Source organism: Homarus americanus, unplaced genomic scaffold (assembly GCF_018991925.1).
Source record: "Homarus americanus isolate GMGI-L3 unplaced genomic scaffold, GMGI_Hamer_2.0 scaffold26298, whole genome shotgun sequence".
Taxonomy (NCBI): domain Eukaryota; kingdom Metazoa; phylum Arthropoda; class Malacostraca; order Decapoda; family Nephropidae; genus Homarus; species Homarus americanus.
Window position 1 is genome coordinate 148,387 of NW_024725078.1, and position 25,718 is coordinate 174,104.

A 25,718-nucleotide genomic window follows, 5' to 3' on the forward strand; every position below is an offset into this window, starting at 1 on the left:
CTATGGCGTAGACAGAAGCAGTACAATGGGACGTCCTGTATTTAAAATTTGCTTAATATCACACTAACACTCCACAGTAATGGCGGCTTCTACTGCCCCATAATATACTGTGTCTTGTGTTTGTTTACGACTCTAACGTCATCCTTCTTAATACAGTGTTTCATTCTCAAGCCCCCCCCCCAAAAAAAAGATCCACTAACTGGATATATAAGAACGTATTTTAACTGCCTCATGTAAGCAACAACACCAAGAGGGCGGCTAAACTTTACTGAGTCTCTTGCGTAGACTACGTAGTGTGTTCTGCTGTCCCAAGTTAGGTAGAAAAATACTCTGAGACTCCAGGTTCTGGCCTTATTTTTAGAGGAACGTCGACCACCATGTTCGCAAGTGTTCCTGTTACTTTAACTACGCTAATTCTCATTTCAGTTCCTGGAGAGTAGGATAGCGAGGCCGCCTTCACAATACTGTTACTTGCCTCGGCTGTAAATGTGAAGATTTTAGAGATAAATTCTGTGTCAGTTAATAAATATTCTCACTATAGTTATCGCCTTGGTCATAGCGTTTAATACCTTGAAGACGATGCTTCTGTAAGAAATATGTGGTGTGACAATAACTTTTAAATTTACACATTATAAATACACAGGAATATTTAGTCCTCAAAAGAATTACCATCAATTTAATTTTATAACTATAAACTTATGTATTCATACTTTAGGCTTACCAGTGAGAACATATCTTACCAGGTTGGTTGGCGGAGTACACCTGCTGGTCCCAGATACATACAGTACATCATGAAGGCGTGGTAACTTCACCCACCCAAGCAATACTATATCTCTATACTCTACTTAATATCAAACTGGTGGATAATAATTTAGAATACCTCACAGTGTGTTCCCTCCTTGTACACCAGACATGGGGCTCTGTACGTGAGCCTTTTGGGGTGAGCTTAATGATGGTGGAGCGACCATTGTGTGGGTCAATATCCTACTAACTAACCCATTATCTACTGCATCATACATAATTAATGAATCATAAATTAATAGCATTATTACTAAACTAACCTTACATGGCCTAGATTAGATATAGTTTGGTTATCTTGTTTTGCTTCACAATGCATTAAATGAATTTTCCCCATATATTATCTAATTTACGTTAAGTTATCACAAGAAAAACAAAGTTATCTCTGCAGAAAACGTCTCTCTCTCTCTCTCTCTCTCTCTCTCTCTCTCTCTCTCTTTTTTTTTATAGACCAGCGGATATATCCAGTGTGTCCCTGAAAGATCTATGTCGTCACGCTCCTTTGTTACGTAAGCGATGTATTAAACTAGATATAGTGTTATGGTGACGTAAGATCGATGTGCCCCGCCACCCTGAGTGTGATATATTTCAACGCGGTGTGTTAGGTGTGGCTCTTAATTTAGTGTGATATAGTGTGGTTCGTTTTTATTGATATATATATATTTGGCTATATGGTGTGGTCATTTTTTTAAACATAGTGTGGCTGCTTATTATAGATACTTGGCTATATGGTGTGGTTTAAACAAAAAAGATAAGAGAGATGAATAGATAGATAGATACAGTAGATGAATAGATACAGTAGATAGATAGATACAGTAGATAGATAGATACAGTAGATGAATAGATACAGTAGATAGATAGATGGATTGCAGAAACTTTTAGACAGATCCAATTTCCTTAAACAGATGACCTCAAGTTCTGGTATCGATTAATAGACAGATTATGCTCCTGTCAGGCAGTTGGTGAGACAGTAAGTAAACTGTCTGATTAACACATTCAGATTGACAGACACTTATATAACACATGGCTTAATAGACAGACTGACAGATGACAGACTTGTAAAAAATAACACAAGGCGTCAGTTGATAATCATTATAAAGCTGAGTTATTATGATGAAGAGAGAGAGAGAGAGAGAGAGAGAGAAGTAACATACGAGTATATAAGGAACGAGAGAGATTGAAATATAGACAGATAAACAGACATAAAGGACGAGAGGGATTGAGACAGACAGAATCAACCAATCATCCATCACCACACCTGGCACCTCTCACACCTGGCACCTCTCACACCTGGCACCTCTCACACCTGTTATGGAACGAGAGTAATATATCTAGTTAACCCCTCAAGGCAGCTCTCACCACTGAGGTACGGCCCCGTCACCTTTATGTACCACACCTACCTCCTACTGTGTTGCCTATAGTCATACCCTGTATATACCTGTCCTTGTGTGCATAAGTGGAATATTAATTTGAGTTTATATGTTTTTGTTCTTGTGTGTATGACTAGGAGGTGATGTGTTCTGTTATGTTTATCCCTGTTTGAAGGATCTTATAGGGGAATTTAGTGTAGTGTCCTTCCATCCGTCTTTTACCTCAGACATGACCCGATGGATTGTATTGAAGCAACATCAACGCTTTATATCCTCAGGTAGCGATGCACGCCTTGAAAATTTCGGGAACATTTCAAAATGGCCAACTCTTGTCATTCATTCATATCTATACCAAAGTGGGCTGTTACTGTGAACGACGATATCTTAAGGTAACGCCCACACCCTGATGTAGATATATATACCGCTCTCTTGTGATATCACCATTTTCTTGTCTTACGAAATAGTATAGAGGTGGGAGATGGATTCTACTCCCTTTGTGAATGTCAACACATCTGTCTTTCAATATTCTCGCCGTGTTTTCTGCTACAGGTGTTGGTCTTTTATCTTGCGGTCCCCTACCACGGCCGCCCTACCAGGGGACCGCCAACGCCAGTCCAAAGCTCTTATCTAATTCCAACATCATGAGTGACGTAAGTACCCGGGTTTTTTTGTCTCGTTTTGATCCCTGTTAATACCTACCTTGTTATACCTAGTAGTCTACACACCTTATGATTCCTTATAGCTTACGTAGTTACACCTAGGACCTACCGGCCCACCCAGTACTTATCTGGCCACACCTAGTACCTACCTGGTCACCCAGTACCTACCTGGCCACACCCAGTACTTATCTGGCCACACCCAGTACCTTCCTGGCCACACCCAGTACCTACCTGCACACCCAGTACTTATCTGGCCACACCCAGTACCTACCTGTACACACCCAGTACCTACCTGGCCACCCAGTACCTACCTGGCCACACCCAGTACCTACCTGGTCACACCCAGTACCTACCCACAGCCACACCCAGTACCTGCCTGGCCACACCAGTACCTACCTGGCCACACCCAGTACCTACATGGTCCGCACCCAGTACCTCTGGCCACACCCAGTTCTATATGGTCACACCCAGTACCTACCTGGTCACACCCAGTACCTCACCTGGTCACACCCAGTACCTACCTGGCCACACCCAGTACCTACCTGGCCACCCAGTACCCTACCTGGCCACACCCAGTACCTCACCTGGCCACACCCAGTGCCTGCCTGGCCACACCCAGGTACCTACCTGGCCACACCCAGTACCTACCTGGCCACACACCCAGTACCTACCTGGCCACACCCAGATCCTACATGGTCACACCCAGTACCTACCTGGTCACACCCAGTACTTATCTGTGGCCACACCTAGGACCTACTCTTGCCACACTCAGTACTTATCTGGCCACACCCAGTACCTACATGGTCACACCCAGTACCTACCTGGTCACACCCAGTACCCTCCTGGCCACACCCAGTACCTACCTGGCCACACCCAGTACCCTACTGGCACACCAGTGCCTGCCTGGCCACACCAGTACCTACCTGGCCACACCCAGTACCTACATGGTCACACCCAGATGCCTACTTGGTCACACCCAGTACCTACCTGGCACACCCAGTACCTACCTGGTCACACCCAGTACCTACCTGGTCCACACCCAGTACCTACCTGGCCACACCCAGTACCTACCTGGCCACACCCAGTACCTACATGGTCCACCAGTACCTGCATGCCACACCCAGTACCCTACCTGGTCACCCAGTACTTATCTGGTCACACCCAGTACCTACCTGGCCACACCCAGTACCTACCTGGCCACACCCAGTACCTACCTGGCCACACCCAGTACCTACATGGTCACACCCAGTACCTACCTGGCCACACCCAGTACCTACCTGGTCACACCCAGTACCTACCTGGCCACACGTACCTACCTGGTCACACCCGGTACCTACATGGTCACACCCAGTACCTACCTGGTCACACCCAGTACCTACCTGGCCACACCCAGTACCTACCTGGTCATACCCAGTACCTACCTGGCCACCCAGTACCTACCTGGTCATACAGTACCTACCTGGCCACACAATACCTACCTGGCCACACCCAGTACCTACCTGGTCATACCCAGTACCTACCTGGCCACACCCAGTACTTATCTGGTGAAAATAATTCCTCATATTTTGCTGAATATTAATTAAATAATTTTGCATGCTTTTCTCCATAAATGCCCAATAGAGGTATACTGTAGTTTAATATTACAGTTTTTAAATTAATGTATAGTATACAGTATACTTGATATGTTTAATTATAGTTAATGCATCATGTGTACAGTCGATGCTTTCCTCTATATAAAAAATAACAATATTTTTCTATACAGAATATTTATCTTTCAATCCTTTTTTCTTTTTGAGAAATGTGTGTTTTTATGTCTGCTATAAAACCTTTTCTAGTGGAGTTTTATTTTTTTCGTAACTAAAAGAATGCTATTTTATTTTTGTGAGACTGATTCTTTGTTTTCTGTATATATATAGCTCTTGAATCTTGTTTCTTCTATTTTTTGTCACGTAATTAAAAAAAAATTCCTCTTGTTGAATTCATTTGGCTATTTTTACTGAGTGTATAATGAAAACTAGTTCTTAATAAGTGTCTTTTTTTTGCATATTATTGCATCGTTTATTGCAAGTGTTTCATGTTTGTATTTAAACTAGTAACTGCATCTGATCTATATTTTTGCGTATAAATGTATTTAAAAATACTTTTGTCCTCATACACAATATACTCCGCTACTTTGTCCTCATACACAATACTTCGCTTCTTTATATCATACACAATATACTTCCTTCTTTCGTCATATCCACAATATACTCCGCTTCTTTGTCCTCATCCACACAATATCTCCGCTTCTTTGTCCTCCTCTAAACAATATGTCTCCGCTACTTTGTCCTCATACAATATCTCCGCTACTTTGTCTCATACACAATATCTCCCTTCTTTGTCCTGCTCACACAATATACTTCGCTTCTTTGTCCTCATACACAATACTCTCCCGCTACTGTCCTCCTCAACAATATACTCCTTTGCTGTCCTCATACATACTCCTTCTTTGTCCTCACTTGTACACAATATACTCCCTTACTTTGTCCTCATACACAATATACTTATACTTTGCCCTCATACACAATATACTTTGCTTCTTGCCCCTCCTTATACTCCCACTACCTTGTCCTCCTTACACAATATACTCCCTTCTTTGTCCTCATGCACAATATACTCACTACTTTGTCCTCATACACAATATACTCCCTTCTTTGTCCTCATACAACTCCTCCCATACTTTGTCCTCATACACAATGCTCTCCGCCTATTTTGTCCTCATACTAATATACTCCACTACTTTTGTCCTCATACACAATATACTCCATACTTTGTCCTCATACACAATATATCCCTTCACTTTGTCCTCATACTATTATACTCACTACTTTGCCCTCATACCTGTCTCTCCACTTCCTTTGTCCTCATACAATATACTCCCTTCTTGCCCTCCTTCTATGCTCTTTGCTTCTTTGTCCTCCTTGTATACTCCACTTCTTGCCCTCACCCTGTGCTCTCCACTTCTTTGTCCTCACCACAATATACTCCTTTCCACTTTATTCTCCATACACACAATATACTCCACTACTTTGTCCTCCTTACACACAATGCTCTTCCTTCTTGCCCTCATACCCTAATATATGCTACTTTGCCCTCCTTACACAATATACTCCTTTACCTTGTCCTCATACAATATACTCCCTACTTTGTCCTCATCACACAATATACTCCCGTTCACTTTGGTCCTCATACACAATATACTCCACTACTTTGTCCTCATACACAATGCTCTCCGCTTCTTTGTCCTCCTTACAATATACTCCCGCTATTTGTCCCTCATACAATATATCACTACTTTGTCCTCCTTTAATACTCCCTTCTTTGTCCTCCTTCACACAATACTCTCCCTTTACTTTGTCCTCATATGCTCTCCTTCTTTGCCACACAATACTCTCCCTTTACTTTGTCCTCATACACAATATACTCCCTTCTTGTCCTCATACAATATACTCCTTTACTTTGTCCTCACATAAACAATACTCCACTTCTTTGTCACTCATACAATACTCACTACTTTGCTCATACACAATATACTCCCGCTACTTTGTCTCATACACAATATACTCCCACTACTTTGTCTCATACACAATATACTCCCTTGTCCTCATAAACAATATACTCCCGCTACTTTGTCACTCATACACAATATACTCCACTTTACTTGTCACCAGTACAATGTCTCCACTACTTTGTCCTCATAAACCAATGTCTCCGATACTTTACGTCCTCATACACAATATCCTCCCTTCACTTTGTCCTCATACTAATACTCCTCCCACTACTTTGTCCTCATACACAATATACTCCACTTCTTTGTCCTCATACAATATACTCCACTTCTTTGTCCTCATACACAATATACTCCCACTACTTTGTCCTCATAATATACTCCACTTTACTTGTCCTCATACACAATACTCTCCCTTCTTTGTCTCATACACAATATACTCCCTTCTTTGTCCTCACCACATGCTCTCCACTACTTTGTCCTCTATAAACAATATACTCCACTTCTTTGTCCTCATACAATATACTCCCTTTCACTTTATCATACAATATACTCCCGCTACTTTGTCCTCTATACACAATATACTCCACTTCTTTGTCCTCATACACAATATACTCCCTTTACTTTGTCCTCATACATAATATACTCCCTTCTTTGTCATCATACACAATATCTCCACTTCTTTGTCTCATTACACAATATACTCCCTTACTTTGTCCTCATACACAATATACTCCTTCACTTTGTCCTCATACACAATATACTCCACTTCACTTTGTCTCCATACACAATATACTCCTTTACTTTGTCCTCATACACAATATATCACTACTTTGTCCTCATACACAATATACTCCCTTCTTTGTCCTCATAAACAATATACTTCGCTACTTTGTCCTCCTTTAATATACTCCACTTCTGTCCTCATACACAATATACTCCCTTCTTTGTCCTCATAAACAATATACTCCACTACTTTGTCCTCACATACAATATACTCCACTTCTTTGTCCTCGTACACAATATACTCCACTTCTTTGTCTCACAAACAATATACTCACTACTTTGTCCTCATACACAATATACTCCTACTTTGTCCCTCTTACCCAATATCTCCTTCTTTGTCCTCATAAACAATATACTCACTACTTTGTCCTCATACTGAAAATATATACTCCTTCTTTGTCCTCATACACAATACTCCACTACTTTGTCCTCATACACAATATACTCCACTACTTTGTCCTCACTTGCAATATACTCCCATACTTTGTCCTCATACACAATATACTCCTACTTTGTCCTCATAATATACTCCTTCTGTCCTCATACAATATACTCCACTTTGCCCTCATACACAATATACTCACTACTTTGTCCTCATACACAATATACTCCTTCTTTGTCCTCCTTACTGTATACTCCTTCTTTGTCCTCATACACAATATACTCCATTACTTTGTCCTCCTTAAAACCTTAATACTCATGCTGTCCTCATACACAATATACTCCCGCTACTTTATTCATCATACAATATGCTCACTTCTTTGTCCTCCTTACACAATATATACTTCTTTGTCCTCATAACATGCTCACTTCGCTACTTTAATCCTCATACGCAATATATCACTAACTTTCGTCCTCCTTTAATATACTCCACTTTGTCCTCATAAACAATACTCCACTGCTGTCCCTCATACACAATATCTCCTTTCACTTTGTCCTCGTACCTGTCTCTCCCTTCTTTGTCCCTCATTACCTAATGCTCTCCCTTCACTTTGTCCTCATACACAATACTCCTACTTTGTCCTCATATACTCCACTACTTTGTCCTCCTTGTGTCTCCCTTCACTTTGTCCTCATACACAATATACTCCTTACTTGCCCTCATACCTATGCTCTCCCTTCACTTTGTCCTCATACACAATATACTCCCTTTGTCCTCCTTACACAATACTCTCCCTTTCTACTTTGTCCTCATACAATATACTCACTTTGTCCTCATAAACAATATACTCCCTTTACTTTGTCCTCCTTACTAATATACTCCCTTTACTTTGTCCTCATACCTAATATCCTCCGCTACTTGTCCTCATACCTAATGTCCTCCTTCGCATCCTCATAAACAATATACTTCCTTCTTTGTCCTCCTTTAATATACTCCGCTTCGCTTTGTCCTCATACACAATATACTCCACTTCTTTGTCATAAACAATATCTCCACTACTTTGTCCTCATACCTAATATACTCCGCTACTTGTCCTCATTACAATATACTCCACTTCACTTTGTCCTCGTACACAATATACTCCCTTCTTTGTCCTCATACACAATATACTCCACTACTTTGTCATATCATACAATATACTCACTACTTGTCCTCCATACACAATATACTCCACTACTTTGTCCCTCCCTTACACAATATACTCCACTTCTTTGCCCTCATACACAATATACTCCCCTTCTTTGTCCTCACTTACTATGCTCTCCTTTACTTTGTCCTCATACACAATATACTCCTTGCTTTGTCCTCCTTACACAATATACTCCTTCTTTGTCCTCATAAACAATATACTCCCAAGCACGTCCTCATACACAATGCTCTCCGCTAACGCCCTCATAAACATGTCTCCGCTTCTTTGTCCTCATACACAATATACTCCCTTCTTTGTCCTCATAAACAATATACTCCTTTGTCCTCATACCAATATACTCCTTCACTTGTCTCATAAACAACTCCACTACTTTGTCCTCCTTACCTACTCCACTTCCTTGTCCTCACTTGTCTCTCCCATCGCCACAATATACTCCCTACTTGTCCTCACACAATATACTCCCTTCACTTGCCCTCTGCACAATACTCTCCCGCCTACTTTGTCCCTCACCCACAATATACTCCCTTCACTTTGTCCTCATACAATATACTCCCTTCTTTGTCTCCCCACACGTATACTCCCACTACTTTGTCTCATAAATAATATACTCCACTACTTTGTCATCATACACAATATACTCACTTCTTTGTCTCATACTAATATACTCCTTCCTTTTCATACACAATATGCTCCGCTACTTTTTCCTCATACCAATGCTCTCCTTCTCTGTCACCTCATACACAATATACTCCACTACTTTGTCCTCATACCTGTGCTCTCCCTTCTTTGCCCTCACCACACAATATACTCCACACTACTTTGTCCTCATACATATACTCCCTTCTTTGTCCTCCTTTACAATATACTCCTTCTTTGCCCTCATACACAATATACTCCGCTACTTTGTCCTCATACAATATACTCCCTACTTTGTCCTCATACACAATATATCCCTTTACTTTGTCCTCATACACAATATACTCCGCTACTTTGTCCTCATACACAATATACTCCGCTACTTTGTCCTCATACACAATATACTCCGCTACTTTGTCCTCATACACAATATACTCCGCTACTTTGTCCTCATACACAATATACTCCGCTACTTTGCCCTCATACACAATATACTCCGCTACTTTGTCCTCATACACAATATACTTCGCTACTTTGTCCTCATACACAATATACTTCGCTACTTTGTCCTCATACACAATATACTTCGCTACTTTGTCCTCATACACAATATACTTCCTTCTACTTATATTTTTTACATGTGTATTTCTCTGCGTTTTTGGTGTTGCCCAGATTGCTGTTTGATGGAGTATTATAATGATAATGTTGTTACCTCCTCCTCTCCTTCACCACACCACCATAACAACAACTATAACTTACCACATTATCAACCACTATCAACCACTATCAACCACAACCAACCACTATCAACGATAACCAACACCTATCAACGATAACATTAATAACCACGACTTACGATATCATTTACAACAACCATCGTCTACCATATCAACAACCATCATCATATCTACAACAACAACACCAACCATCGTTACCACCAACCATAATAACCACAATTACTAACCATAACAATCATACACCATTATCATCAACCACCACCAACCACACAACCACCACTCTAACTACAACAAAAACCACCACAAAATACCACAACAACAACAACAACCATCACTAACCACAACAACAACCATTACTAACCACCACAACAACAACCATCACTAACCACAACAACAACCATTACTAACCACAACAACAACCATCACTAACCACAACAACAACAACCATCACTAACCACAACAACAACCACCATTACAAACTACAACAGCTACCACAACAACAACAACTACACAAACAGGAGAACACCAAAGACGTGGCTTCCCTGGTCTCCAAGGAAGTAAGTTAAGTCTCCTATGGCCTAGATGTGTTGTTGACCCCTGGATGAACCCCCAAGCTTAGTCACTGTTAAGCTTAGTCACTATAAAGCTTTAACACCAATTTTAGTTAGCTATGTTGAGGTGTGAAACTGTTAACCTTAGACATTTAATTTTAGTTACTGTTAAGCTTGGACACTGTTGAGCTTAAATACTGCTGAGCTTGGTCACTGTTATGTTTAGTCACTGTTAAGCTTAGTTACTGTTAAGTTTAGTTACTGTTAATTTTTTATTACTCATAAGCTGAGTCACTTAAGTTTACATTGCCGTTAAGCTTATTCACTTAAGTTTATTTACCGTTAAGCTTAGTCACTTAAGTTTAGTTACTGTTAAAATTAATCACTGATAAAAGCTTGAGCACTTATAAGCTTGATACTTGAGTGGGGAAAGTCCCTTAAGCTTTCCATATTGCTGTCTTGACACCTTGTGTCTCTTAATAAGCTTTCGGTATTCTTTGAAGTGTTTTTATATCTTACTTCCACAAATAAGCTTAAAGTGTTGCTTGTTAACCTGATTTCTCTAACAAGCTTAAATTGTTGCTTAATATCTTCACCTATTAAGCTTATTGTGTTGCCTGATATATTCTCCATATAAGCTTATTGTGTTGCTTGATATCTTCTAATAAGCTTATTGTGTTGCCTGATATCGTCCCCTAATAAGCTTAAACTGCTCTTAATATCTTGTTTCCCTGACTAAGCTTCGTGTAATCTCCGAGATCCTGCATGACATTTCTTGAAGAACTTTTGACATTTCTTGAAGAACCTCTGTCACTTCTTGTAGAACTTTTGACATTTCTTGAAGAACCTCTGTCACTTCTTGTAGAACTTTTGACATTTCTTGTATAACTTTTGACATTTCTTGAAGAACCTCTGTCACTTCTTGTAGAACTTTTGACATTTCTTGTAGAACTTTTGACATTTCTTGAAGAACCTCTGTCACTTCTCGTAGAACTTTTGACATTTCTTGAAGAACCTCTGTCACTTCTTGTAGAACTTTTGACATTTCTTGAAGAACATCCGTCACTTCTCGTAGAACTTTTGACATTTCTACAACAACCTCTTTGTTTTCTTGTAGTATACAGTTATCCTTCTTATAAGGTCAATTCAAACAGACTTTACACACCCGTTCAACTCCCCTTTGACCATCCTTCTCGTTCACCGTTCCCATGGTCGTCCTCGTGTCATTGACCAAGATAATCGTAGATGGTTCACCTTTTGTTGGACACCGGTTTTTAGTGCAATTTAAGTAAGTCAGAATTGAATCTTTTGATCTACATAAGGTTATGTGGGAGGAGAGTTAGTGTTTGATAAAAAACTTTTGACAGTTTAGAATATTAATTTGTTCTTAAGTTTTTTAATATAGTTAAGGATTAAATTCAAATATCATTCAGTATGCTCTAGAGTCAAGACATTCTTTCATGTATCTTTATTATACAAAACTTCACAGAATTGATAACTTTCTAAACTTACATTAGACTATCTGGAACACAAATAAGTCGTATGATATTAAATAAAAACCCTTAGATTCAACATACTTACGTGTCTAGAAAAAAAAATCAGGTGTTTTTACTTTACTATGCAAACGTTTACAAAAATTAATTACAACTTTCTAAAATTAAATAATATTTTAAAAATATTCTCAAGGCAATACTTTCTAAAATCATATAAAGGATTTCTAGATTAGATAAAACTGCATAAAATTCTATATATGTTTCAAATATTAAAAAAAGGCTTAAATAGACTCAGGGATCCGAAAAACCACGCCACAAATGACCATCAGAATATTAAGTCAGAATTAACTGGACAAAACTAATGTCATAATCACACTCCCTCACCAAGGAAAAATTTACCCCAAATGATGTGAACCATTACTTTCTATTGCCAGTTTAGCATATTATGTTAAGACGATTACACAACGTCTCTTAAGTGCACTTCATCTAGTATGTAATATTGTACTGTAGATACATAACTTACAAACGTATATTTCATCAGCTACTTTAGGTTGAGATTGCAGTGCAGGTTAAGGGGGGAAAATGTTATACGCGGTCACTGTTTAGGGGAATCATGTTTGGGTTTTTAGTTTATTTATTTATTTGTAATCTGAGTCCACTAAACTAATACACCTATACATTTATTATTATTATTATTATTAGTAGTAGTAGTAGTAGTAGTAGCAGTAGTAGTAGTAGTAGTAGTAGTAGCAGTAGTAATAGTAGCATTAATCATGTAAGCTCTTCTGACATGTTTTTCCCGACTTAAAATACATCACATTTACCAACGGTGCATCATGACGCACAGTAATCATTCATATAAAGGTACACAACAACTCCATTCACTCTATGTCCTCAGGTTACTTACTGGTTCTTGTGTTCCACCATGCGCAGCTCACGGTAACTTCTTGTCTGGCCTTGGCTGGTGTGATTCTGTTGTTGTGTGAGAATAATATCCCAGAGGTGCGTCCTGGCGGTAGTTACAACGGTTCTCATGGTTGTACTCACATATACACATCACGTTTATGTCCTTTGGATTACATAATAAATAAATTAGGAGTTCAGTTAATTCCCTTGAATGCTTCTTGAGGGAATTAAGATGTAAATATATTAAAGTTCTGCAAAATATAAACTTTCCCGCAAAAGTTTTAAATTCCATCAGAATTATTTACATAACTTAACGCCGAGTGTATGTAACTTGATAAAGTTGAATATGCTAGACTATATATCGTGGCACACCTCAACATCCTGGCTATAAAAATCATAAGAAGCTCCACCGAGATACTGGGAGGAGGACAGGTGTTCGGCCTAGAGTCAGATGTGTCCTCAGTACCTCGGTCACACGGCCACGGCGGCAACTGACAGCCAGAGCGTGAAATTTCATCATATCTCGCCAACTCGGTTAAAGATATAATATAAATTTTACCTCCGAATTCTTGTTATTTATGTGACAGTCTTATAGCTGCACAGTGAATGAGACAACCAACACACTAAGTTGCAGCTTATTCTGCCTCCGCGTAAATCTTGGTATGAGTTTAACATGATAATTTTTCTCCGTGTGTGTGATCACCGTGACCGTTGCAGCTTATTCTGCCTCCGCGTAAATCTTGGTATGAGTTTAACATGATAATTTTTCTCCGTGTGTGTGATCACCGTGACTGGCTAATTCTTCCAGAGTAACGAGTGTCCAATTTAACTTGATGGGGATGTGCAGGATAACAGTTGTCTCTGAGATCTTAGACCAATAGGCTCTTGCTGGTAGTGTTTACAAGGAAGCTGCTGTATAATGACGCGCTCACCCGGATCCCTCTTACCTAATTTGCATATTATTCTCCAAACACTCGAGATTGCAGGAGTTGTATATCACTTTTGTTATATCCAGGTAAGACTTACAGTATAACACGGTTTCTTTGTATTAGCGCTGCGGTTTTGTATTTTACTTGGTTAAAATTAAAACGTACTGTATATTGCGTAAAACACAACAGCCAATCCAGTCAATCAGTTAATTATACCAGTTAAGTTAACCCAGTTAGTGTTGTGTTAACAGTGTTTATTAGCTGACACAGAAGTGACATGTTATTGTTATTTAAGTGTATATGTGAAGAATATATATATATATATATATATATATATATATATATATATATATATATATATATATATATATATATATATATATATATATATAAAAGCATGTCCTGACTGTATAAACGTAGCTTTAAGCATGTCCTGACTGTATAAACGTAGCTATAAGCATGTCCTGACTGTATATACGTGGCTATAAGCATGTCCTGACTGTATAAACGTAGCTATAAGCATGTCCTGACTGTATATACGTGGCTATAAGCATGTCCTGACTGTATATACGTAGCTTTAAGCATGCTCACCTCTATGTGCCTGTATCATATAGCCTATGACTAACTGGAGATCTCGCTGTACTGTCTCTAGTTTACGTCTCACGTAATGGAGTTACTTTAATCCTCATCTGGACTCGTTTACTTGTACTTAAACCTCTCCATAAACTACCTAATCCTGTTGAGCCTTACAAGCACGCTGTTGCTGTACTCATTGTAATCATGTGCGTTTTCTCTTGACTTGTGTCCTGCTAACATGTGTACGTGCCTCCGCCTGATGCCATGTGCCCTCTACCACATCATCAACAACACACTCTGACTCACTAGTCTGGCCTGGGAGACACTCAGAGTGACCAGGACTCCAAGGATGTAAGTCTCTGTGTCGTGTGAAGATACAATAATACAACACTTGAGTTTTATGTATCTTTCCTGCACAAAAACTTGAAGTAAATAAAATGATATACGGGCGTACAGGTAGACTCCCACCAGTAACTGTGTTGTATTTACTATACATTTAACGTATTCTAACTCTGAGAAACACAAATAACATGTCCTAATATAACTTAGCCCATGTAAACAGAACTTCACCCAACCCAACTAAAATAACCTGAAATTATGCAAATTATCTAACTTAACCTTAAACCAGATGGTGAGGGACTCTACATATATGTCGATATCTGTGTTCATTATACCCGTGGGTGTGTCTAAAGTAAGCTGGTTATGAAGTGAATATATAATGATTTTACTCGTCTTTGTGTGGTCTTAGAAATTATTCGCACATGGGACTAAAAACTCTTCCTGATTGGTCGCCGTCATCCTCACTCTTGGGTCACTTAACGATACCAGTCTTGTGTTTTATATCGGTGTGTTTGTGTACATAACGAGTGGTGGCTGATGCACCGTGTTTCTTGCATCCGACTGATAATTTTTTGCAAATATCTTAATTATGTTAATAATTATTATTTTTTTACAGGCTTATGGTTAATTAACTAGCTAATCTGAGGCATATAACTTGTTAATTTGCAATCTAATCCTCCAATGCAATCAAACTCACAAATGGGTTTATAGTATGAAAACTACGAGTGTTTGTGAGGGGTGAGGACAGCTGTGGAGGACACCTGACGTAGTGGTGTCAGGACAGGTGCGCACGGTTAGTGTTCCGCTAATTGGTCGAGAATAAGAGGAACTCAACACGATACGAAAGAGTCTCAGTAAAATTTCGAGGACTTTTTTTTGTCATGCCTTAAGTCAGTCAGTCAGTGATAGGTTTACCCTCATCATCCTCTCATAATACACAAATAAAACTTGAAAATACTGTCAAGATTCTCAGTGTGACTCACCTCACGGACACCACAGTGATGACAGGCTAAAATGGCGTCGAAATTGTACTGAGACTACTGTTACTAAATACATTCTCTTAACCTTGACGGGAAAATTTATCTATGCTGTTTTTTTATAATCCCGACTACAGTATTTCGTAATTAATTTGTCTAATTAATCCTGAAATAATTGATTAGATACAGGTACCCGTGAATTAATTTATACATTTTGTTTATTAAGTTACACTACAAGTATATATATTTATGTTTTTAAATAATGAACTGATTTACTAAAACGTTTTAGTTAAGAAGACGCGGAAATTAAAGTAAAATTTGTTCGTTCATTCATTCGTGTTTTTAATTCGGAAACACCCATCCAGGCATAATAACAAGTACAGCTACAGAAGCTACAGGCAGGAACAATGATAGTTACAAAACAGTGGTACAGGTACATAAAAAATAGTACAGTTAAAGGCGGCTTAGAGCTGCCACAGTCTCCAACAGACATCTTCAAGGATCCACAGATGTCTCGTGTGTGTGTGTGTGTGTGTGTGTGTGTGGGCGGGCGGGCGGGCGTCTTTGATGGTGAAGTGTTTGTCGAGAGACGCACAAAGCCTGTGGAGTTTTATGGGAGTTCTGGGATAAATATTTTCCCTTTCCAGAAACCTTACCGAGAGAATCGCCACCATCATATGTTACGACTCACACAAAAATGAAAAAAAAAACTATTCTCAAACGATTCAATAAGATTTAAATTTTGTTGTTGTTTCTATACATGATTTGAAAAAATGAAGTGAAATTGGCTCCCGCACAGTAAGCATGATTGCCCATTAGTGACAGTATGGATACAGCACACTATATAGGGTGTCCCTGTCTCCCTGCCTCCCTCTCTCCCTGCCTGCTCCCTGGAACACTGTGAGTTGGAGGGAGAGAGGAACATTTTTCTGGGACACGCTATATAAGCCTACAGATGCAAGGAGGCAGCGTGGCCGGCATAGCCCTCACTGCCTTCACACACCCGTAAACTTAGGTAGTACCCATTCACAGCTGGGTGGACTAAGACTACCACGGAATCGAACCAACGACTTTAGAACAGGGGACGATTGCTATATCCAATCGACCGCCGCACTCCAGTAGCGAAAAGTAATTAAGTAATTGTGTGTGTGATGTATGTAACAGCTGTACCCAAGACTGCCTGATGAGTATAATGACAAAATGATGTTAATAATACAAATAGGTCGAGACACCGATGGTACAAAGAAAACGTGATGCTGGCTCACCTTAAAATGAAACATCCCAGTTTAATTCACCAGAAGTTTAACTACCCTAACCTTACCTGGGGTTGGATTAGGTTATATTAGGTTAGGATAGGTTAAGTTTGGCTAGGATAGGTTCGGGTAAATTAAGTTAGGTTATTTTAGGTAAAGGTAAGTTAGGGTGCCTTAAATTTGGTTATGGTTGACTTAGGGTTAAAGTGGTTAATCCTCCGGTCATCTGTTATATCTTTATGTAGATTAAAACCCACAACACAAATACTTGACGAGACAGTTTCCTGAAGACGTACTGTACTGTACTGTACCGTCTACAACTGTCTAGTATAAGACAATATCCCACCAGCTGAAGATTAACGACTGGTGGTACGATTTGCTCCCTTCTGTAGTGTCTGGTGATTTTAATTTGTATGAAACTAGTGTGATGGGATTTTTTGAGGTAGGATTTTGATCGTGTTCGTGTCTTCATCAGCCGTCGGCACCGTGACAGTCATCCTGGCGAGGTATATCTGACTTTTAAATTATATGACGCTTGCTAACTGGTGAGTGCTGCGGCCAATCAACACCCCGTTACCATGGCAACCGAACGTATGACGCTTGTTGATTGGTGGTGGTGGTGGCTGCCAATCGGTAGCGCGTCACCATGGCATCCAGCCGTGACCTGTGACCGCCTGGGGTGTGTGAGGTGTAGATGAAGTTATTTAAAACACCATCACGAGATACGAGCATGTTGATGAACGCCCCCAGGTAACATGGACATAATTCTCCTGTATTTTGATATGTGGTATCATAGTTACGTTACGTTTTGGTGTTAAAGGGGTGGCGTTATCGACCTGTTTTTGTTTTTAGTAAATGCTCTAAGTTGATTAATTTCTCTTAGAATGAAAAATACGGAAAGTTTTCTCTTTTAAATTACAGTCAGTGTAATTGAGAAGCCATTAACATCATATATCTGTTTATGATCACCTGTAGAATAGACCTCAGCTTATTTCACCTCAAGATTAACCACTCTAACCTAACCTAACCATACCATTATTAATTTACCCCCCCCACCCCCCCTCCAGATAGCGTTAGAGTGTTTAATCATCAGGAGAAATACGCTTGGGTGGTGTAATCTTCAGGTGATCCTCTATTTATGCATTTCTGTCAGCTTGAGGGCAGTACTGACGTCATCTAGTCGTCCCGTCACCTGCTCGCTACACCTGTTGGGGGTAAAGGCTCACCTGTAATTTAGTTCCCATAGCTTATATCACCTGAGTGGATTAGATTAGATTATATTCGTTTAGATTTGCCTTAGGTTAAGTTAGTTATGTTCGATAAGATTGGGTTAGGTTAGGTTAGATTAGGTTAGGTTAGGCTAGGTTAGGTTAGAATTCGGGTGACTGGTGCTACTATAGTGTGCGGTCTACAACATATTTAGGTTAGATTAAGTCAGGTTAGATTAGCACAGGTTGGTTAAGGTTAGATTAGGTCAGGTTACGTTAAGTTAAGTTCGGTTAAGTTTGGTTAGGTTAAGTTAGGTTACATGGTAGGATTTGGTCCAATGGAATTTCGTGTGTTTATATCTGGGTATTGATCGTCGTGGTAAAGGAAATTGGTCATTGTTTTTAGCCTCAGTAAATAACTAGAGCAAAAGTCCCGACGGAAACAGAGAATTAAACGTGAAATGGAACGAGAGAATGACGGAGGAATGAAAGAGAGAGACGGGAAAAAAATTGAGTAGACAGGGGAGAGAGAGAGAGACAGAGATTGGAAGGAAAGCCAATTTAGCAGAATCATTCAGAGGAGAGAGAGAGAGAGAGAGAGGGAGAGAGAGAGAGAACACAAGAAAATAACAACTAAAAAGAAGATAATGGCAGAAGAGAGATAAACAGAGGGAGACAAAGTTAGTTCTCTTTTCACATTTATACGTAAGTCAGTCAACTGTTGAGCCACACGCACAAATTTCTTCAGTTGTATAAATGTGTCTCAGTATCTCTGTATATCTACGTTTATTCATACTTTTGTCTACCCAAATGTGTATTACCTGTTGAAGTATGAAAATTTATATGTCAATGTATATCAATATGTGGGTGTGTATGCGTGGATATATGTGTGTGTATGTGGATATATGTGTGTGTATGTGGATATATGTGTGTGAATGTCTGTTTAAATACATAAACTGTATACTTGAAGCTACCACCAGACCAGTACTCTCGTCAGGTCTCAGTACAATACTCCGCCATTTCATACTTTCACAACCTTTAATAAAACCTGAGAAGCACTACTTGTAGGGAGGAAGCAGTGTGAGGCCTGGCACTCTGGGTGATGTAACTGGCGCAGTCTATCTAAGTTGACACCGTTTTTGGCACTGGGTTAAGCCGGGCTTACCCTCAATACCTCGGGATGAAAAAGTTACAGTTTTCAGATTATTCAACCGTGAAACAATCGCTGGAAAACCCGGAAGTAATGTTGAGGGTCCGTGTGTTGTGTCTACATAGTGTATGTTAAGATGCCATTGTTTATGTTGCTGTAACTACACTGTAACCCCTGTACCCGAATCTCTACCTCATACTATACTGTAAGTGCTTCTTGTTTGTACCTGTACTCAAACCAGTACTTGTTGATACATTACTAACACTGTAACGAGAAAAAAATGAATTTGTTACTAAAGAGTTACTAGCCTACCTGTACCTCATCCTGTACCCAACACTTGATCAACTAGAGGACTATAACACAGGAAATTGAGAAATGTAATAAGATATCTAAGGTCTGACTTTTCATTTGTTGTGACTCGAATGGGCGAGCATCACCAGAGGCAGAGGGCGGGTTAGTGTTAGTTAGAGAAATGAGGATGAGAAATCTCTATCCCCCCTTTCATCTCTCCCTCAGTTTACCTTCCACACTCCCTCCCAACCCCTCCTCCTTTCACTCCCTCCCTCCCTCCCTCCCTCCCATCCCTCCCTTTCCAACTTCCGATTAAACCTTAACTAACACGTGTCTCTGGGTCGAGCAGATCATGATCGACCGGTCGACCTTGGAGGAGTACCTCAAGATCGAGAGGGAGATCGCGGAGGAGGAGTCGAACAACCCCATCCAACCCCTCGAGCTGAAGACCGACCAGATGGTAAGGCTGACCGAAGAGATAGACAGGATGGAGGAGGACCTTCAGGACCTTGAGAGAAAGACGTGAGTGAGAGACCTTTGTTGTTGTTGACAGTTAATGATAATAGAGGTAGTAGTGGTAGTATTATTAACAGTGGTAATAATAGTAGTGATATTAGTAGCTTTAATAGTAGAAGCAATAGTAGTAGTAGTAGTAGTGTTTCTCTCATTGTATCATTTTTGTTCTTACTATTATTATTAGTAGTGGAATCGTCTTTTTTGTGGGGGTGGATTATTTTTTTATTTTATCCTTTCTCTTCTCTTTCTTAGTCTTCTGGTTATTATAATTCTCTTTCTTTATTTATATTGACTTTTTATCTTTTTTTTTTTATTGGCGTAAAGTAACCTCAATTATCCCGGGTGATTTAGATCATTAGTTAGTGGTCATAACTCCATGTTTAACCTGTACCTGATCATATTTTTGTGTGTTTTGTTAATCTTTTTAATCTATCTTGTAGTGACATTTATTAACCCCTTTGATGAGCTTAATTACTTTTCCTGTGTGGGCGTCATGTCAGTGTTTTTTTTTATGAGGCAGATGTGGATATTAAGTCTTTATACGTCTACCCTGTGCCACCGTTAACACTATCTTTGGGAAATGGAACAGTTCAGCCTTCGGGGAGAAAACGGTGGATTCGGTGGAGACGCGGAAGTTCTTCATTGAAAACGGGATACAGGAGAACCCGCTAACAGATGAACAGGAGAAGTACCTGGACTCAGCCAACAAGAAGGTAGAGATATCGCCTGGAGTCGAGTTGTAGGAGTACCCGCTTGGTGTTGTAGGAGTACCCGCTTGGTGTTGTAGGAGTACCCGCTTGGTGTTGTAGGAGTACCCGCTTGGTTTTGTAGTACCCGCTTGGTGTTGGGTGGGTACCTTGGTTTGTGTAGATACTTAGCTTAGTTTGGTCAGCTAAGAGGGCTAGAAATAAGGTGTACCAACGTACAATGGTGATATATTGTACCTGTGTAAACACCTTCATCCAGCACTTGCCCTCAGACTACACGGTATGTAAGGCTATGCTTAAAGCCTCAGTATATCACCACAGCTTACAGAGTCTATCACAGCTTCACACAGCTACAGTTAAATCCAACTCTCAGGGCATTTTTAGTATACAAAGTGGTGAGCTATTTAAACCTTCAGACTCTCTTGCCTGCCCCACCACACACAGAAGGTTCACCACTTTTCCACACACACAGTATCAGATGAACCCCTCAACCTCACCGTTGAGATAGTCGATTCATATACTGTAAATCATCAGTTTTTAAGGTTTTTGAAACACACGATAAAAGTGTTTTTATGACTGTTTATCATATTTTAAGTCGATGTAAACACTGGGAGTCCTTAGTTTATTTGACCTAATCATTATTGGAAAGTTCGTAAAGAATGCCCTGACCCCATCTTGCCCGCCTCGCTTCTTGCGGTCGCTCAGTATGACAGTAGAACGATCCCACCTTGTCTCTCCCCCAACCACCCCGCCCCTCCACGTACACAAACACTTCACATGGAAAAGTATCTGTATCTTCATGTTTTACATAACTATGGCAGTTTTACGTCCTCGTGATATAGTGAAGACTTTAGTGACGTGAGGAGATGGCTTTGGCTTCCCGAGCATATTACACTATGTCTCTAACTTGGGTCTGTCATTCAAAGAGTCTTAATATCTTTTCATTCCCATAATCATTATTTTAAGAACATAAAGAAGCCGTTTATGATGGCGTCATATTTACAATTCGCCTCTAACAGCTTTCTTATCTTAGTGATCATTACCACGACTGACTTTGTCTCGTAAGCCGAGTTCCGCTGATAAGGTTTAAGGTGATGTTTGGGAGTGTTGTCACATCTTCAAGTCCTATATGTTCACCTGGCCACGTGGGACATCACCTAGGTTTTGTGCTAGATTGTTGGTTGGTGGTGTGTGAATGACTACACAAATACCTGTATGGACACCTAGATCATCACCTGGACTGGACACCTAATTAGATCACTTGGGCAGCTAGATCATCACCTGAACACCCAGATGGTCATCTAACCACCTGGATGTCTTGGAAAAACAATTGTTCATACATTTCCCGCCGCACGTCAAGTCTGTCCTGTCCAGAAAATACAAAGATCTGTTTACGGAGAACTGCAGTGAGAGAAGCTGTCCTTTCACTGACGGGTTTGTGATATTCTGACACACGCTTTGGACGTAAAATGTGTCTAAAATAAAGTTCCTGAACAATGACAACACCAGGAAAATGGGACGGGATTGCCTTGGATGAGAAAATGGGACTCATCTTGTATTAGTGATGTTTTATGTTCACGTATAGCAAAAATTTATATGATAATGTGCCTCCAAACCCTGCTTCGGGGAAGAAGGACCTATGGTGGTGGAGGAGCAACTGGAGCTTCATAGTGGCCTCTTGATCACTGTTGCCAGACAGATTATATGGTTACAGATTACATTATAGTCACAATGCACCAAGTTTACTTGACAAGACTATTCAAAGTGGCAGGAAATTTGTTAATGTCCAGTGGCTTGTACAGTACTGCAATCCTGTAAGTAAGTCTACTATTTTTGTAATTTATTTGTAATCAAATTGTAAACAAATTAAGACGACTTTTGAGGCGAATAATGGTTACAGTTACGACCACAAACTATAGATGAAGCTAGATTACGATTACAAGTGTAAAAAATGTTGGATTGTGGTTAGATTACGAATACATGGATATGAATTATTTTGATTACAATTACGATTATGAATACACCGTAATCGTAATCAGTTGCGATTACGAAATTACGGTATGATGATAATGAACCCCACATCTGGCTCACACACACTGAACATCCTCTCCAAGATATTTGGTGTATGTTGCCTCTAGCCAGTATTGTGTTGTGTTGCCGATGACACAGACACTGCGGGAGGATAAATGAACAAGCAAAACAACATGATATATTAATCCAACAACCTCTGGCAAAAAACAAGTTCAATTATCACTAGAACACTGTTGTCTCTGCAGCTCAGTCACGTGAAGGGAACCGACGGCTAAACGAGACGGTGGTCCTACAGGGAGTAATGACCCTAAACGAAAGAAAACAAGGCTTACTGCTCAAGACGACCACCTCATAGCACAGTGCAAGAGACAACAAAATTGGCTGAATTATTGAACTCGTCTGATTTCTTGGTGTGATGTATTTCTTTAACAAGTTTGGTTAAAAGCCATTGTATTTTTGCGAGTGTTGACAACCCCAAGACGCACAGACACACGAAGGGAAGTATATGCATTTTCAAGTGAGGATCCCAGCGATTGTCTCTCTCTCTCTCTCTCTCTCTCTCTCTCTCTCTCTCTCTCTCTCTCTCTCTCTCGTGTCTCTCTCTCTCTCTCGTCTCTCTCTCTGTGTTCTCTCTCTGTCTCTCTCTCTCTCTCTCTCTCTCTCTCTCTCAGTGCGCCCGTAGAAGCAGTACTCAACACCACCTTCCCTCCAACACTCAGAGAGAAAGAGAAGGCGGACGTGGACCATTTGGCCTCGTCGGACAATGAGATCAAGGCTGCCCTGCTGGAGATGGAGACCTTCGACGACCAGATGGCCAAGGAGAAGGCCGAGTACGTGGCCGCCCTCAACAAACAGGTGGAGTAGCTCCTCCAGTCGAGTGCTTCTGAGTTTGATTGGACTTGTTCTTACGTGAGGGTTGTTCCTTGAGTGGGTTTGTCCTTTCCTGACTTAAATACTGAACGTCAACTAACTGGTGGAGTTGTTACTTCAAGTGAAGTACTTGGCTCCAAGGTTATTTGTTTTATCTTGTTCCTTGAATGTTTACAACTTGTGTTAATTGGATTTGTTGTTGTTTGTCTTTGAGTGATTTTGTTCCTCTGTGTTGAGTACAGCATCTGTTTAATTCCTCAAGCAAGTGGAGTAGCTCCTCCAGATAAGTGATTTGCAAGTTACATCTCCTCTTTGTTATGTCCTGTGTGATGTTTTTTTCCGTGAGTAGTTGTTTATTCACGAGATTTGTTCCCCTGAATGAATTTTCTTCCCTGGGTGGCAATGTTCTGATAATCGATTTCTTCCGTGAGTTGTACTTTTCTTCCTTATGTGTAGCTGTACTTAAGGAATAAGTTGTGAACACAAAAAATCTCAAACTGTAAACACATTTCTTGGACTCCTTTTACTCTTTCCTCTTTTTGCAAATATATTCCACCTAGTTTTAACACTTTTGATCTGTGACTCCCTGCATCATGGTGTCGATGTGTTCATGCCCACCAGTCAGTCGTTCAGGAAACCTTCTGGTCATAACTCCTCACATGGACTGAATACTGGATTATGTTGAGTGATCTAAACACAAGGCGGAATATTTTCTGTGGTCGACCTCTAGGACAAACCAGGAGACGTCAAAATCACACAGTAAATCGATAGTAACCTTTCCAATAGAACTCATTGATGATTCACTCTCCCACACCACCACCTAATTAACCAAAATCAAAACCTGTGATGTTAAAAAAAAAAAAAAAAAAATACGTTTTAGCTGTAATAAATATACATCCTTAACTTTATGGTATCTGGAGCACCTCAATATCAAGTAGTGGTGTTCCCGATCTGTAACACATGTGAGTGAACCTTTTCCTCGGGCCTGAGAGTCATAGTTCTTCCTGATAACAAAGATAACAGCTTTAGAGAGATAACACCACCAGGAGTCTCCGTCTTTTCAAGTGTAATAATTCATCTTGAAGTATTAGACTTTTTTTTAATGTTAGTTTCCGTCCTCAATGTTTATGTTCAATGACCATACACGAGTAGGTCATTCACACTCGTGTAAATTTAATTGAAACACAACCATTAGACTGTCATAAACGATACACAGATTGAAATGCGAGTAAAGAACAGCACTTACGGGAATTACACTTGGCATTGTGATATAAACCTTGTGAAGCGACGTCAACAACCTTCCTGGGTCCAGATTCTCTTACGATAAATATTCCTCGTAAGTGAAAATTGAAGAAAATACTTGACTGGTTGAAGTTCAATTACAAATAGCACTCATAAATGGCATCAAAATTACACTGAGACTCTACCTTAACCAAATACATTAACTCTGTGCCATTAAGAGACAACATTTAGAAAGAAAACACCTTAATTTTGTCTGCTACTGAGTGAACATATCTGATCAAGGTAGAGTTTTAGTGTATTTTTGATGCTTAACCTAACCTAACCTAACCTAACCTAACCAAACCAAATTTCAACCAGTCAGAAACATTCTTACATCTTCACTTGCGAGGAATATTTATCGTAAGAGTTTGTGTGAGAATCTGGTCCCTAAACTATCCTGCTGCTGGCATGACAGGAATCATTACATCAACGGCGAAATTACTACTTTAATTACAGGTGTTACGCGTTGATTATACACGAACTGCTCTGAGGGCAAAGGTTCTGTCCGTCAGGAA

At 39.9% G+C, this 25,718-nt stretch overlaps 1 protein-coding gene across 1 annotated transcript in view; it reads left to right on the top strand.

Annotated features, from left to right (window-relative positions):
- Positions 1-2,743: 2,743 nt before the first annotated feature.
- LOC121864729 overlaps positions 2,744-25,718 on the top strand; it is a gene marked incomplete at its 3' end in the record, with an annotated part of 59,653 nt that continues 36,678 nt past the window's right edge. Inside the window, 5 exon segments of the mRNA XM_042363889.1 lie at positions 2,744-2,818; positions 10,614-10,682; positions 14,890-14,931; positions 20,148-20,320; positions 23,772-23,907. Of these exon segments, the coding sequence (XP_042219823.1) occupies positions 2,810-2,818; positions 10,614-10,682; positions 14,890-14,931; positions 20,148-20,320; positions 23,772-23,907 (429 nt within the window).